Source organism: Oryctolagus cuniculus, chromosome 1 (genome assembly GCF_051225735.1).
Source record: "Oryctolagus cuniculus isolate XC-2025 breed Fujian yellow rabbit chromosome 1, ASM5122573v1, whole genome shotgun sequence".
Taxonomy (NCBI): Eukaryota; Metazoa; Chordata; class Mammalia; order Lagomorpha; family Leporidae; genus Oryctolagus; species Oryctolagus cuniculus.
Window position 1 is genome coordinate 8,128,676 of NC_142867.1, and position 18,078 is coordinate 8,146,753.

At 41.3% G+C, this 18,078-nt stretch overlaps 1 protein-coding gene across 1 annotated transcript in view; it reads left to right on the top strand.

The window, feature by feature from the left end:
* Positions 1–238: 238 nt before the first annotated feature.
* LOC100345278 (steroid transmembrane transporter SLC22A24-like) overlaps positions 239–18,078 on the top strand; it is a 41,568-nt gene continuing 23,728 nt past the window's right edge. Inside the window, 6 exon segments of the mRNA XM_070069363.2 lie at positions 239–736; positions 2,734–2,837; positions 5,332–5,477; positions 5,571–5,724; positions 13,462–13,476; positions 16,697–16,820. Coding sequence (XP_069925464.1) covers positions 335–736; positions 2,734–2,837; positions 5,332–5,477; positions 5,571–5,724; positions 13,462–13,476; positions 16,697–16,820 — 945 coding nt within the window. The 5' untranslated portion in view covers positions 239–334.

An 18,078-nucleotide genomic window follows, 5' to 3' on the forward strand; every position in this document is an offset into this window, starting at 1 on the left:
TCCATCCAGCTGAATGTCTGCTCCACTCTCACGAAGTTCAGGGGTCAGGATCATTCATGGAGAAGTGTTTTAGCAGGGTCAGGCATCAATAACTGAAGGTCTCTTGGCCAAATAATTACAACTGTGACATTTTTCAACCTGTTGGCTACCTAAAATCAAAGAACTGAGGAAACTCCTGCTCTGCTCTTCTGCAGTGCTGAGACTGGGCCTATTGAGAAAGTGGGGCCAAGATCAACACAGCACTAGAGGACGTGGTGAAAGGAAGCATTCTCTTCCTCTGAACCTATCTCCATAGTCACTGTGCTTCACCTTGGAGACAACCTGCTCAGCCTCAATGGGCTTCGATGTGCTCCTGGATCAAGCTGGAAGTCTGGGGAGATTTCAGATCCTTCAGATTGCCTTCTTATTTGTCACCAGTATGATAACATACCCTCAAGCTCTGTTGGAGAACTTCACTGCAGCCATCCCTGGGCATCGCTGCTGGGTCCCCCTCCTGGACAACCACACCACCTCTGGCAATGACTCTGACATCCTCAGCCAAGACGCCCTCCTGAGAGTCTCCATCCCGCTGGACTCAAACCTGAGGCCAGAGAAGTGCTGTCGCTTCACCCATCCCCAGTGGCAGCTCCTTCATCTGAACAGGACCTTCCCCAATGTAAGTGAGTCAGACACAGAGCCCTGTGTGGATGGCTGGGTGTACGATCAGAGCTCCTTCTCCTCCACCATTGTGACTAAGGTAAGAGTCCTCAGTTAACCTCTTTATAGAGAAGTGATGTGAACTGAAGGTGTTTGGAGTTAACACAAAGAATGGACTGAGAATTCTCTACCAACTTATTTTGTCAAATGAAGAAAGTCTTCATTCCTTCAGCAATTAGCAATTGCTTATCTGTACCACAATATCAAGGGTGCTACTATGGAGGTTAATGAATTGAACAAACTATACCTCAACCTACTACTATATCATTTTATATAGAGAGGATAAAAGTAATTGAAATGCTACTCGCAAAATGTTATGCTAGGTCAGTGCTTCTCAGTATTGATTGCAAAACTGATGCACAGTGCAAGTAAATCACAACCTATATACACAGGATCCAGGCATCATTCCTGTTGGGGCTCTTTAGCTGATTTGATGAGTGTCCAATACAAATGGCCAACAGATATGTGGGAAAAATGCTCAATATTACTAGTTCTTACAGATATGAAAATAAAATCGAAACCACAATGAGATATCACCTACTCCAATAAGAATGGATATTATCAAAAAGACAAAAAGTAACCATAGCTGCCCTGAATGTGGAACAAAGGGAACTCTTACACACTATTGCTGGAATGTAAATTAGTACAATCATTATGGACAACAGTATAAGACTTCCTCAAAACTAGAAAGAGAACTGCCACATGACCTAGCAAACACCACTGGGTATATATCCAAAAGATATGAAATAATTATTTCAATAAGTCATCTCTGTTCTACCACGGTCATTGCTCTTTACAGTAGCCAGGATTTGATATCAACCAGGTTTCCATCATCACATGAATCAATAAAGAAAATATGGGTGCCCACATTGTAGTTGAGTGGGTTAATATGCTACCTGCAAAGCTGGCATCCAATGTAAGCACTGAGTTGATGCCAAACTGCTCCACTTCTCGCTAGTGCTCCTGGGAAAACAAAAGAACTTGTGCCAGGTGCTTAGGCCCCTGAGATGGAGTTCCAGATCCTGGCTTTTGCCCCATCTCAGCCCTGGCTATTACAGTCATTTGTGGAGTGAACCAGTGGACGGGAGTTCTTTCTCTCCGTGTGTGTCTTTCTCTAACTCTCTGTAACTCTGACTTTCAAATATCTACTAAATTAATATTTTCCAAAGGAAATACAATTTATACATAATTGATTCTACTCAATTATTTAAAAAGAATGAAATCCTGTCATTTGCATCAAACTAGATAGAACTGAAAGACATCATGTTAATTGAAATAAGTTAGACACAGGAAGACGAATGTTACATTTTCTTCCTCATATATGGGAGATAAAATAAACCTCAATATAAGCATAGTTGTTAATTACTATAAGCTTTGTGAGATTGAAGGCTCAGAGGAACCTTGGATTTTAAAAACTACAGAAAAATTTGAGAGCGGCTTATGGATAGAGGCAAATATGTATGATGTTAAAATTACTGGAAGCTCTGAATGGGTTGTATGGGAACTCTTCACATAGCTAACATTTTAGGTTTCTTAATTTTAAAGAATATAAATGAAAAGCTTTGAAAGAAAAACCAAATATTTTATAATAATTAAGCATAAACTGTGAAGTAACATGTTGATCACATGATGAAGGAAAAAAACCTGGATTCTCCTATTTTTTAAATTTTGGTAACTTAAGATTCTTAAAATTACATTTTATGTGATTTTAATTTTTGTACCTCACAAATGTGTTGAACAATAATACAGTAAATGGATTTGGTGCTCTAGGAGAAAAATGACTAAAGTTGTGTACACACGTGGTAACAGATTATCAGAATGGTATGAGGTAAAAGAGGCAGTGGCATTTGAAAGGTTGCTATGAGTTTCAGTATTTCTAGAGTGTGGGCAACCAGAGGGAAGTGACTGTAGATGAAATTGGAGAAGGCAGAACCCCACAGCAGGAGCTCGTGTGTATCATATGGAGGAGTTTGTGGTCAGGCTCCACCAAAGGGCTGAAGCTCTCCTAACACTCTGCTGCGCTGCTTCCTCTTCCAGTGGGACCTCGTCTGTGAATCTCAGTCACAAAAATCAGTGGTTCAAACCCTGTTCCTGAGTGGGTCGCTGCTGGGAAGTCTGATATTTGACTATCTCTCAGACAGGTAAGTGTCACCTCACTTTATTTGGGGTTGTTGACCACATGATCCACACATTCATGTATTTTAGAAGACTGATAAGCTCACACTGGGCCCTTTATGCTGGGTTACATACTGACCTAATTGTCTGATTTCAGGGAGCTACAACAATAAGCATATTTGCTACATGACCTGGATATTATAATTTGTTATGACAAATCTATTCATTGTGTGCATAACAGGAGACATAAAGAGACATCTAAATAAGATTCAAGCAAGTTTCATGAGTGAATCTCAGAGCATATTGAAGGGTATGAAATTTATGAGTTGGAGTTAGTTCAATAAAAAGAGAGGTAGAGGATTTGAGCAAGTTAAAACCACCAAATTGTGAACGAATGTTATTGGCCTTGGCAATGATATGAAACACCTGGAACCTGTGAGATCAATGATGATGGACACTTGTAGACTGGCATCATTTTGTGTCTGCAGCATAGATGGACATGTACAGTGGGTCGTCATTGTTGTAAAATCTCTTGTTTTGAAACAACATGGAGCAGATATGGTGGTGAACCTTACAGCAATAACCTGAGAGTTGATCCTTGTGAAATAGGTACAATAGGTAATTTTTGCCACCATAAAATGTAAATAGTCTTAAGAAATTATTTTGTGGCCAGTGCCATGGCTCAATAGGCTAATCCTCCACCTGCGACGCCGGCACACTGGGTCCTAGTCCCAGTCTGGGGGCCGGATTCTGTCCCTGTTGCTCCTCTTCCAGTCCAGCTCTCTGCTGTGGCCCGGAGGTGCAGTGAAGGATGGCCCAGGTCCCTGTGCCCTGCACCCGCATGGGAGACCAGGAAGAGACACCTGGCTCCTGGCTTCGGATCAGCGCAGTGCGCCAGCCACTGCACGCCAGCCACGGCGGCCATTGCGGGGTGAATCAACGGAAAATGGAGGATCTTTCTCTCTGTCTCTCTCTCTCTCTCACTGTCCACTCTGCCTGTCAAAAAAATAAATAAATAAATTATGGTGGCATGGTTTGATATAAGAAATTAGAGATTTTTTTGTGTCTTGAACAGCTTCTCCTGAAGGAGGCAACCATGCCTGTCACTAAGGTGTCTCTTACTAGAACATCCAGTGAACTACAGACGCTCATTGCCATTCACTTGTCTTAGTTAAAACCTATGACTTTGAGCTTACACAGTTACATATTACATGTATAGACTTAACTTGCCCCTTGCTTTCCATTCTGTCTATTCCCTTATTCTGTTGACTTTCCACTACAAACTTTTCTCCAACTCTACCCTGGAATATGGTCCCTCCCCTATTCTTCTGGTATCTTCCTGTGGTCAAAGTCAGCATGTATTTCCCTGTTTAACCATCTGAGATCTCCACCCCTAGTTTTCAAACTCCAAACTCAGTAATACGATTGAAATTGTAGAATGAGTGGGTGACCAGATGCATGAAATGATTTAGATAATATCTGAATAACTTCTCTTCAAACGTATTTTATGTTACAATTTTAAGCAGTGATAATTTTAAAATATGACATATTCATCTGAGTTTATTTGTTAAGTGTGTTTGTTTTCATTACTAAAAGGTTGTTACCAAGTGAGAGAGATCTTCCACTGTTGATTCATACCCAAATACCCAAAACAGCCAAGGTTGTACCAGGGTGAAGTCAGGAGCCCAGAAATCTTTCTGGGTCTCCCGTATGTGCAGCAGTCACCCAAGAACTAGAGCTATCATTGGCTGCCCTCCAAGATGCATTATCAGAAAGCTGCATGAGAAACAGAATGCCTGGGACTCAAAGTAGCAGTCCTACTTGGAGGGCAGGCATCCCAGCTGACAGCTTAATCATTGCACCATAATGCCTGTCTCTCATGTACATTTAGAAAAACAAGCTATCATCACAGGCATCAATATACAGGAAACAATATATATAACAGGATCACATGTTATATTATTCCTATTTTTAAAATAGAAACCAAACATATTAATATATGGTATCTGAAGTTTCAAATTATATATTCTATTGGGAGTAGGGGCTAACAGAATGTGCAAATTGGGATTCATTTCTAGAACAATGTTCTATTTGACTAGGGAATGGTTAAATGGGTACCTTATTTTATAAAAGGCTTTGTGTTGATAGTTCAGAGACAAAGTACAAATCTCTTGATTTCATTCATCACTGGTCTAAACACAAGGCAAATACTCACTATATTCAATGCATACATTTGTTTAACAAACTTTTGGGATAACTTCTCATAATTCACTGTCTTACATATGGCTTCATATGGAAAAAGTCTTCCTGGTGATTGTTGACTGACAGAGAGTTGATAATGGTCTAATATGGACTAGGAGGATTACATCTGTGATTTCTGCTGTTGACAAATATAATTATTCCACTAGCCTCCAAAGCAGTGTTGCAAATGAGAAACATTTATCCTGACTTTGAAGATGTATCATCTTGTGTTAAGTTTTACACACATTATGTTTATTCCTAAATAATCTTATTTCTTAGGTATGGAAGGAAGGGGGTTTACACATGGTGTCTCCTCCAGACGGCCATTATGGACACCTTTGCTCCCACCTTCCTCATCTTCTGCATTCTACGCTTTTTAGCTGGATTTTCTATCATAATTGTTTTGTCAAACTCTTTCATTCTTGGTAAGTTAACAATTTAAGACTTTCATTGTATCTATGCCTTGAATTCACTTGAAATTGCCCTTTGACTGAAATAATTGTGTATATATTTTTCAGTATCAGAGTGGACAGTTCCCAAGTCACAACATATAGGAGTGACACTGATGTTATGTGCCTATGGCGTTGGGCAGATACTCTTGGGAGGATTAGCTTTTGCCATTCGAGACTGACACACACTGCATCTGACTGTGTCTCTACCCTTGTTTGTCCTGTCCTTGCTCTCCAGGTATGTACAACCGTGGGGGTGGGGGTGGGGGTGGGGGCTATTGTGGGAACACACAGGAAAACCTTGACATAACATGTTTGGTGCTGGCCTGACACTGAGCCATGGTCTCTATTCATAACCAGTGAACTACTTGAATGCAAAGGAGGCAAGAGAATGCGAGCTCACCATGTAGCCTGGGACTTGGTAGGCATAATTGCGGTAGAGTAGAGAATTATTATGAAATCATTTTAATAGAAAACAATATGTACGGAGTCATGAGGCAAAGACATTATTTATGTAACTTTGGGAGGCACTCTGTCATGGAGATTGCATGATGTCTCTTGTCCATGCAAGTGATATTACACTAAAGACAATGAGTTTCTCTCTGTAAGTGTTTGACATAAGAAGAGCATGCTTTCTCCAGCATTAAGAATTGGCATGGAGGCAACTTCTAGGAAAATTAAAGAAAAAGATCTACAAAAATTGGGCCCTTAATACAAACAAAGAAACTAAAAAAAAAAAAAAATAGTAAGAATCACCATTTCAGGTCGGCAGTGATTCAGTGAATCATTCAGGAAAAAATCTTGGCTGGCACCACAGCTCACTAGGCTAATCCTCCGCCTAGTGGCGCCAGCACACCGGGTTCTAGTCCCGGTCGGGGCGCCGGATTCTGTCCCGGTTGCCTCTCTTCCAGGCCAGCTCTCTGCTGTGGCCAGGGAGTGCAGTGGAGGATGGCCCAAGTGCTTGGGCCCTGCACCCCATGAGAGACCAGGATAAGTATCTGGCTCCTGCCATTGGATCAGCGCTGTGCGCCGGCTTTAGCGCGCCGGCCGCGCCGGCCATTGGGGGGTGAACCAACGGCAAAAGGAAGACCTTTCTCCCTGTCTCTCTCTCACTAACCACTCTACCTGTCAAAAAATATAATAATCGTATATATATTCTTGGTATTAGCAGAGGAACAGGGTTTGATCTATGTCATAGCCTCTTTCACAATAATATGTCGCTCTTTGACCTGTCTGGTGATTTACCTAAAAACTCATTGCAAAGACTATTTGAGGTGACTTTGACTTGCCCATGATGGAAAAAACCCAGCTAGTTCACTGGAGTGTCTGAGGCAGACTTCTGGAGAGGAGAAGGGAAGTGACAGTGATGTTGCAAGCATGGAGATACACAGGGACTTATAAAAAGGGAAACTAAGCCCACAGCATTCAGAATCCCAACACTCAGGAAACGCTATAGCAGAAGGGACACTGACAGGAAAATGATCAGCAGGACTCCTACTCATGCCACAGAAATCTGAAGCATTTGCCGCTGGAGATGTCTGGAGCCCTCACAGGCCCTGAGGACTTTTGGAGGAGCTTCTAGGTGTATACATGGCTACAGTGCCCCAGAGAAATAGCCCAGCTCATGTGATGCCTTCCTCCACTCTGGCCTTTCATGCACAGTGCCTTCTTGAGTGTCCATCCATTCAGGGTCCTTAAAACAGCCAACAACTGCCCCCAGAAGTTCATCACATCCAGTCCAAAAACCAGCTGAGTTATCACACCTTCATTCTGAGAGTCCCAGGTAGTAACCAAGCAGGTTGCCTGAATGCAAAGCCCACGGATGCCCCTGCAGAGCCATCAGGCAGCACTGTCTACCTTCTTTCAGAGCCAAGGAGCTGCCAAACCACCAGTTCTCCATCCTTGGCTTACTGATACCCCGGCCAGCAGCCACGGCTCACAGAGTGCATGAGCATAGCTCTGGGGCTGACTCCCCCAGTTGCAGGGTGCAGGGGATCTGTCCTTTGCTGTACGCATTGCCCTGACCCTGATTACAGTGTTGGTAGGAGCAGAATAGACGTGTGCTGTGTGGCTTTGCCCTGTTGCATTGGCACTTAGTGCTGGTTCAGGAGGGGCAGAAAGGACAGCAAAGCAGCTACCCTACTCCAACCCTGGCAGCTGCTCACACCACAGTCAGCTCTCCAGCCTGAACTAGGAGTCAGAGGTTGACTGTGGCAATCCCTTCAGTGAAAATTGTGAGTGCTGGGTGCATGCTGATATCTTCCTACCTCAAATTGATAAGATGGGGATTCACAAGCTGGCAACTTGCCACACTGTATGTATTTTTCTTTTTAACTTAGGGGATGAAATCCTACTTATGTTAATTTGAATTCTAGGATATGAGAGAGAGATTTTCCATTCCTTGGTTCATTCCACAAATGGCTGCAATAGTTTGCCCTTGTCCAGGCAGAAGCCAGGAGCCAGGAATTCCATCCAGGTCTCCTATGTGGATATCAGGGAACCAAGCACTTGGTCTATCTTCTGCTGCTTTCCCACACACATTACCAGGGAGGTGGATCTGAAGTTTAGTCCTCAGGCCTGGAACTGGTTCTCTGATGTGGGAAGTCATCATTGCAGGCAGCAGCTAACCCTCTGCTACATAATGCTGGCCTTGCTTTTTAATTTCTAATTCCCATATATTGATTGACAATGATTTCTTACCCTCAGTAACTATTTCTAGTGAAGACTCACAGAAAGAAATTTTGAATTTTAATAAATCAACAACTTATGAAAACATTTTTACTTAAAGTTCCAATGTACTTGATAGATCTTTGAAGCCAATAACACTTGTATTTGGAAACATTTACCAGTTTACTTTTAAAGATTTGTTTATTTATTTGAAAGGCAGAGTTACAGAGAGGCAGAGGCAGAGAGAGAGAGGGAGAGGTCTTCCATCTGCTGGTTCACTCTCCAGATGGCCACAACGGCCGGAGCTGTGCCGATCCAAAGTCAGGAGCTCCTTCTGCATCTCCCACGTGGGTGCAGGAGCCCAGGGACTTGAGACATCTTCTCCTGCTTTCCCAGGCCATAGCAGAGAGCTGGATCAGAAGTAGAGAAGCCGGGACATTGGCACTGCGGGCAGCAGCTTTTACCTGCTACACCATAACACCAACCCTTACCAGTTATACTTAGGTTGCTTGAGAAACTAAAATATTTGACAAACTTATTTATCACTCTTTCCAAAGAACAATCCTCAAAGCATCAATTGCATTAAATGTTTGCCATAATATTTGTTCTTAAGTCAATCGTATAACTTTATGATTTTAAATATCAAACAAACCTAAGTCTAACTTTTGATTGACCAGCAAACGAAAACACAAAATATGCCAATGACTGAAAACATCTTTAGTATCTTTTTATCTACAAATTTAAAATAATCTATCAGAGATTTATTTAAGTCATGTGGACCAAAAAATATTTGGAGGGCATGGCTTGGGACCATAGCCGCCAAGTATACGCACTAGCGCTAGAAAGGGAGGTGAGGCGAAACCTCAGTAGCCCGAGACACTGGCGGGAAAGTGGCAGGAAGAGTGTAGAGAGAATGATGCTTGAAGCTCCGTGGGAAAAAGTTCACCACGCTAACTAGAGGATAGAAGAAAAAATAAAAGGGACCAGTACAGACATGGTTCTCTCTATCCACTTACCTTACAAAGGCTAGCAAGGCAAAGAGCAGGCGCCATTTTGGACATACATAAAAGCTACACCACCCCAGGGCTGCACCCACCCTCAGCCAAGCAGAAAAACCTGAGTCTGGTGGGGAGAAATAACAAGAGGTTAAGGCCTAGTGAATGTGTGGAGCTTCTGAACTGAGACTGTGGAAAAAAAAAAAAAACTGAGGGTGTGTGAGAGAACTCACAAAGTGCCTGAGATGGGCCAGCACTCAGACACTGATTGGCTTCAAGGAGAATAGCTCCTTGAAGCTGTGTAGAATTACTTCCATTCTGAAGAGAGAGAGAGAGAGAGAATTTACCATACCAAACCTAGGTGTGTCATCTTTGGCACACCCTTAACCCTGAAGAATTGAACAGAGCTCTCTGGGCACACCCAGCCCAAGCCTCTGGAGAGCCACCAGAAGCAGACAGCCCACGTAATCTAGAGCCATAGTACAATGAGAAAAGACCACAGCAAGGAACAAAAAAAAAAGAGGAAAACAAAGAATATCTGCACAATCCCAAGCAACAAACACAGAAACAGAGGAAAAAGGAACAAGGAAGACATTACGACACCCACAAATGAACATGACACTCCAATTCAAGATTATGAAGATGATGAGATAGAAGAAATGCAAGATACAAATTTCAAAAAATTTAAGATAAGAACATTTAGAAGTTTTCAAAAAAAAATTCATGAACTACAGAAATCCAAACTGGACAGGACAGAAAATCTGTCTCGTGAAAATGAAATCTTAAGGAGGAATCAAAATGAAATGAAGAATCTAGTAGAACATGAAATTGTGATAGTGAAGAGAAATCATAAATAAATGAAGAATTCAATAAATCAAATGAAAAATACATTTAGAGCATTAAAAACAGAATCAGTGAAACAGAAGAGAGAATATCAGACTTAGAAGACAGAGAACAGGAAAGTATACAGTCAAACCAAAGAAAAGAAGAGGAAATTAGAAACCTAAAAAATATTGTTGGGATTCTACAGGATACTATTAAAAAACCCAACATTCGGGTTCTAGGAGTTCCTGAAGGCATGGAGAGAGAGAAAGGAATAAAAGGCCTTTTTAGTGAGATACTAGCAGAAAACTTCTGAGGTTTGGAGGACAGAGACATCTTAGTACAGGAAGCTCATAGAAGCCCCAATAAACATGACCAAAAGAGATCCTCACCATGACACGTTGTAATCAAACTCACCACAGTGAAACACAAAGAAAAGATTCTCAAATGTGCAAGAGAGAAACATCAGATTACTCTCAGAGGATCCCCAATTAGACTCACAGCTGACTTCTCATCAGAAATCCTACAGGCTCGGAGGGAAAGGCAAGATATAGCCCAGGTACTAAGAGAAGAAAACTGCCAGCCCAGAATATTATATCCTGCAAAGCTCTCATTTGTGAATGAAGGAGAAATAAAGACCTTTCATAGCAAACAGAAATCGAAAGAATTTCTCACCACTAGTCCAGCCCTGCAAAAGATGCTAAAAGATGTGTTACACAGAAACATAGCCATCAATATGAAAGAAGGTAAAGGTTCAATATTGGCAAATCAATAAATGTGATACACCACATTAACAAACTGTCAGGATGTCCCCCTTTGGGAACTGGCCAAGTTACCATGAAGGAAGAGTCGAGGAGACTGAGGAAGGTCAAGCTAAACACACTTTATTGATATTCTAGGCGACTAGGAGGAGAGATTGCTCAAGCCTACTCCTGCCAGCACTAGGCACTATGGACCAGGAGCTTCTCCCCGAGGGCACTAGGCACTAAGGACCGGGGAGAGAGGATGAGCAACCTCTGGTTTACAGCGTCTGAGGGTCCTCTTATATACAGTCTCTAGAGGCTAGCCCCGCCCACATTCCGACATCCCAGGGTCCCATAGTCATGGCAACGACAGTTTGTGGTTAGGCCTTCTAGTTAGGCCCTCAGTTTTCAAATCTTACCAGCTAGGGTGGTTACCTTTCTACTTTTCTTTCAAGCTGTGTTACTGTGCAGTTACTTTCTTTCAAAGGGTGCTACAGTTACTTTGTTTCAAACGGTGCTACAATGACTTTCTCTATGAATGGTTCCCTAACACAAACCCAGAAGAAAAACTATATGATTTTCTCAATAGATGCAGAGAAAGCATTTGATAAAATACAACACTCTTTCATGATGAAAACTCTAAGCAAATTGGGTATAGAAGGAACATTCCTCAATACAATCAAAGCAATTCGTGAATAACCCATAGCCAGCATCCTATTGAATGGGGGAAAAGTTGGAAGCATTTCTACTGAGATCTGGTACCAGACTGATGCCCACTCTCACAACCGCTATTCAATATAGTACTGAAAGTGTTAGCCAGAGCCATTAGGCAAGAAAAAGAAATTAAAGGGATATAAATTGGGAAGGAATAAGTCAAAATATACATCTTTGCTGAAAAAACTTTACGAAAGAAATAGAAGATGATACCAAAAAATGGAAAAATCTTCCATGCTCATGGATTGGAAGAATCAATATCATCAAAATGTCCATTCTCCCAAAAGCAATTTATAGATTCAATGCAATACCAATGAAGATACCGAAGACCTTCTTGTCAGATCTGGAAAAAATGATACTGAAATCCATATGGAGACACAGGAGACCTCAAATAGCTAAAGCAATCTCTTACAACAAAAACAATGCCGGAGGTATCACAATACCAGATTTCAGGACATACTACAGGGCAGTTGTTATCAAAACAGCATGGTACTGGTACAGAAACAGATGCATAGACCAATGGAACAGAATAGAAACACCAGAAATCAACCCAAACATCTACAGCCAACTTGTGTTTGAAAAAGGATCTAAAACCAATTCCTGGAGCAAGGACAGTCTGTTCAACAAATGGTGCTGAGAAGCAAGACCCCTACTTTTTACCTTACACAAAACTCCACTCAACATGGATTAAGAATCTAAATCTATGACCAGATACCATCAAATTATTAGAGAACTTGGAGAAACCCTGCAAGATATAGACACAGGAAAAGACTTCTTGGAAAAGACCTCAGAGGCACAGGCAGTCAGAGCCAAAATCAACTATTGGGATTGCATCAAATTGAGAAGTTTCTGTACCTCAAAAGAAACAGTCAAGAAAGTGAAGAGGCAAGCAACAGTATGGGAAAAAATATTTGCAAACTATGCAACTGATAAAGGGTTAATAACCAGAATCTACAAAGAGATGAAGAAACGCCACAACAACAAAACAAACAACCCACTTAAGAGATGGGCCAAGGACTTCAATAGACATTTTTCAAAAGAGGAAATCTAAATGGCCAACAAACACATGAAAAAATGTTCAAGATCACTAGCAATGAGGGAAATGCAAATCAAAACCACAATGAGGTTTCACCTCACCCTGGTTAGAATGGCTCACATTCAGAAATCTACCAACAACAGATTCTGGAGAGGATGTGGGGGAAAAGGGACACTAACCCACTGTTGGTGGGAATGAAAACTGGTTAAGCCACTAGGGAAGTCAGTTTGGAGATTCCTTGGAAACCTGAATATAGCCATACCATTCAACCCAGCCATCCCACTCCTTAGAATTTACCCAAAGGAAATTAAATTGGCAAACAAAAAGTTGTCTTCAACTTAATGTTTATTGCAGCTCAATTCACAAAAGCTAACACTGGGAATCAACCTAAATGCCCATCAACAGATGACTAGATAAAGAAATCATGGGATATGTACTCTATAGAATAATATACAGCAGTAAAAAAAAATGAAATCCAGTCATTTGCACCAAAATGTAGGAATCTGGCAAACATCATGCTGAGTGAAGTAAGCTACTGCCAAAGGGACAAATATCGTATGTTCTCCCTGATCAGTGACAAATAACTGAGCTCCAAAAAGAAAACCTGTTGAAGTGAAATGGACAACTATGAGAAACAGTGACTTGATCAGCCCTTGTCCTGACTGTCGATGAACAACTTAATACTTTATCCATTTTAGTATTTTTTTGTTCTACCCAAACCATTGGTTGAACTCTTTAATTAACACACAATTATTCTTAGGTGTTTAAATTTAACTGAGGCTAGCACCATGGCTCAATAGTATAATCCTCTGCCATGTGGCGCCAGCACACCAGGTTCTAGTCCCACTCAGGAGCCGGATTCTGTCCCGGTTGCCCCTCTTCCAGGTCAGCTCTCTGCTGTGGCCAGGGAGTGCAGTGGAGGATGGCCCAAGTGCTTGGCTCTGCACCTGCATGCGAGACCAGGGGAAGCCTCAGGCTCCCAGCTTCGGATCAGCGTGGTGCGCTGGCCGCAGCATGCTGGCCGCAGCAGCCATTGGAGGGTGAACCAATGGAAAAGGAAGACCTTTCTCTCTGTCTCTCTCTCTCTCTCACTGTCCACTCTGCCTGTCAAAAAATTAAAAAATAATAATAAAATAAATTTAACTGAAAAATGATCCCTGTTAAATATAAAAGTGGGAATAAGAGAATGAGGAGATGTACGGATTGGGACATGCTCAATCGGACTTGCCCCAGTGGTGGAGTTAGAAAGGTGCCAGGGAATTCCAATTCAATCCCAACAAGGTGGCATGTACCAATGCCATGTCATTAGTCAAAGTGATCAATTTCAGTTCACAATTGATCATACTGATAAGTCTAATATTCAAAGGGATCACATAAACAAGACTAGTGTCTGAAAATACTAACTGAAAGAATTAAAAATTAGAGAATGATCCAACATGGGAAGCAGGATACACAACAGACTCATAGAATGGCAGATGTCCTAAACAGCACTCTGGCCTCAGAATCAGCCCTTAAGGCATTCGGATCTGGCTGAAGAGCTCATGAGACTATTTCAGGCATGGAAATCCAAGACACTTCGACAAAAAAAGAGGACCTAAATGACAGATCTCTGTGAGTGAGATCCCAGTGGAAAGAAGGGGTCATCAAAGAAGGAGGTACCTTTCTCTGAAGGGAGGAGAGAACTCCCACTTTGACTATGACCTTGTCTAAATAAGATCAGAGTTGGAAAACTCAAAAGGCTTCCATAGCCTTGGCAACTCATGACAAGAGCCTAGGGAGATTACTGATGCCATAAACAAGAGTGTCAATTTGTTAAGTCAACAACAGGAGTCACTGTGCACTTACTCCACATGTAGGATCTCTGTCCTTAATGTGTTTTACTATGCGAATTAATGCTATAACCAGCACTGAAACAGTACTTTACACTTTGTGTTTCTGGTAAGGCACAAACTGTTGAAATCTTTTCTTAATATATACCAAATTGAATTCTGTATATGAAGATAATTTAAAATGAATCTTGATGTTAATGGAATGGGAGAGGGAGCAGGAGATGGGAGCATTACGGGTAGGAGGGAAGTTATGGGGGGGCAAAAGCCACTGTAATCCATAATCTGAACTTTGGAAATGTATCATTATTAAATAAATGTTAAAAATTAAATAAATACTATGACCTTGTCTAAACAAGATTAGAGTCGGAGAACTCAAGGGGCTTCCATAGCCTTGGAAACTCATGACTGGTGCATAGGGATATTACTGATGCCATAAATGGGAGTGTCAATTTGTAAAGTCAATAACAGGAGTCACTGTGCACTTACTCCTCATGTAGGATATCTGTCCTTAATGTGCTGTACATTGAGACTTAATGCTATAACGAGTACTCAAACAGTATATTTCACTTTGTGTTTTTATGGGGGTGCAAACTGTTGAAATCTTTACTTAATGTATACTAAACTCATCTTCTGTAAAAAAAAAAAAAAGAAGAAATTATCAATTCCCAACTTGACTCTCACTGGGATTAAACATGACAATAGGTCTGATCTGATTTCATCATCATTTAAAAAATCATCTATTATTTTTCACTTTATGTTTCTCTGTGGGAGCAAACTGTTGAAATCTTTACTTAATGTATGCTAAACTGATCTTCTGTATATAAAGAGAATCGAAAATGAACCCTCATGCGAATGGAAGGGGAGAGGGAGTGGGAAAGGGGAGGGTTGCGGGTGGGAGGGACGTTATGGGGGGGGAAGCCATTGTAATCCATAAATCGTACTTTGGAAATTTATATTCATTAAATAAACGTTTAAAAAATTAAATAAATAAATAAATACATAAATCTTTTTAAAAAAAATCAAGTAAATGCACACATATATTGAAAGTAAAGAAAAAGGTGTTCCATAGAAACACAAACCAAAATAAGTAGGAGTAGCTATGCTTGTAGAAGACAAAATAAACGTTAAGACAGAAATTGTAAAATGAGAAAAAGAAAGTCACTACATAACAATGAAGAGAACCAGCCAACAAGATGTGATCATAGTTGTTAATGCAAATATGCCAGTGGACTTATTTTTATGGAAAAAAATGTTATCATATCTAAAGGGAGACATAAGCTCCAATGCAATAATATTGTGGGACTATAACACCACACTCTGATCAATGGACAGATCATCCAGACAAAAATAAAACATCAAAGAATTCATAGAACTTGTAGAAACTATTGATCAAATTGACCTAATAATATTTACAGAACATTCCATTCTATAACTGCGGAATCCACATTCTTTACATCAGCACATGGAACACTCCTTGAATAGACTATGGAGCACAAAATGAGTATCAAGAATTTTTAACAAATCATACACATATCATGTGTATTTTCTGACTGAAAAGCACTAGAACTCTAAATTAAAACAAAATAAGCTACAGAAATTATACAACTGCATGGAATATAAACAGCATGAAAGAACAGTGGGTTACTGAACGAATGAATAGTGAACTTAAATATTTCTTGAAAATTTATAAAATAAAACATATCCCAGCGCCGCGGCTCACTAGGCTAATCCTCCACCTAGTGGCGCCGGCACACTGGGTTCTAGTCCAGGTTGGGGCGCCGGATTCTGTCCCGGTTGCCCCTCTTCCAGGCCAGCTCTCTGCTGTGGCCCGGGAATGCAGTGGAGGATGGCCCAAATACTTGGGCCCTGCACCCGCATGGAAGACCAGGAGAAGCACCTGGCTTCGGATCAGCGCGCTGCTAGCCACAACGCGCCGGCCGCGGTGGCCATTGGAGGGTGAACCAACGGCAAAATGAAAACCTTTCTCTCTGTCTCTCTCTCTCACTGTCCACTCTGTCTGTCAAAGATAAAAATAAAATAAAACATATCATATACATTGAAAAGTTGATTCTGTTGCCAGCATTGTTGTGCAGTGGGATAAACCACTCCCTGCAAAGCCAAAACATTAACATGGTCATCGGCTCAAGTCCCAGGCACTCCACTTCCTGTCCAACTCCCTGCTCTTGCACTAGGCAAGCAGCAGAAGATGTTCCAAGTCTTTGGGCCCCAACTTTTGGAAGGCCAGTATATTGAAGGAGGTACATTGAAAAGTTATACTGCTAGAATTTATGTTAACATTATAAGGAAGGGAGAAGGAATTTCCACTTAAGGTTGAGTGACAATTAAGCAATTGAGTGCTAACTGATCTTTTGCTGTGCTCTTTCAACAGGAGGCTGGTGGAGTCTGCTCGGTGGCTGATTACCACCAATCAGCTAGTTGAAGGCACCAAGGCACTTAGAAGTGTTGCACACATCAATGGAAAAGAGAGTTCTGGAAAGATCCTGACCCTTGAGGTGATCTGGAAAGGGGAGCTAGTTACTGGGATAAAATGCCATGAACTCACAATCACCCTCAACTGGGTTCCTGAGGGAATGCAGGCTAAAAATAGAATTCTGTGAGTGGGGTAGCACATCTCTGAATTGATTCCCTATGGATTCATAATTTTAGAAAGGGTCACTGAAAAAAAGTTTACTTTTCCTGATGCCAAGAATTTGAACATAGATATTGCAGTTCATTGGCATATGTGCACATAGAATTGTAACATAGATATTGCAATTCCTTGGCATAAGTGCACGTAGTAGTTTGAATCAATAGCTAAATATCCTTAGCCTAGACATGTAGGGGCAAATATTGGAAGTAATTTCATTTCCCACATTTTCACTATCTTTTTAAATTTTTTTCTATATATTTGAAAAACAGAGTTACAGAGAGAAGTAGAGAGAGAGAAATAGTTCTTCCATCTGCTGGTTTACTCCCCAGATGGCCACAATGGCTGGAGCTGTGCCGATCCAAAGCCAGGAGCCTGGAGCTTCTTCTGGGTCTCCCACATGGGTACAGGGGCCCAAGGACTTGGGCCATCTTCCACTGCTATCCCAGGCCATAGAAGAGAGCGAGATTTGAAGAGTAGCAGCTGGGACTAGAACCAGCACCCATATGGGATGCTGGCACTTAAGGACAGGGGTTCAACCCGCTGCACCTCAGCTCCAGCCCTCTTTCACTATCTTTAAGTTCCCTTTGGGGTAATCAGAAAGCCTATAAAAGAAAAGTTTGTTGTCCATGTAGAGGATAACATTAAAAGCATAATTTTGACATTCATGCATTTATTCAGTAATTCATTGAAAATTTCTTATGCACTACATATAAGATGTGCTTATCTACATAATGTGGATATGGTGGTAGGTGGGTAATGCTATCTATATCCTCCTCTTTGTGTGGCAAAAATTGTGACATGATTTCCTTTTTTTTCAAAGTTTCCTTCCTCGTGTTTGGAAGCCATATCCTGATGTGACTCACCCACGTACTTCTCACTTAATCATATTAAATCATTTATGTACATACAGGGCACAAGCAGGGTAATAGATACTAGTATGTGCATAATTCAGAGTCACTGACTTCAAGATACTCCCATTGTACAATTGGATACAAGATTAAGAATTCATTGTGTACAACAGGTGTTAAGACAAGATTATATTGGCCGGCGCCATGGCTCAATAGGCTAATCCTCCACATGCGGCATCTGCACACCGGGTTCTAACCCCGGTTGGGGCACCA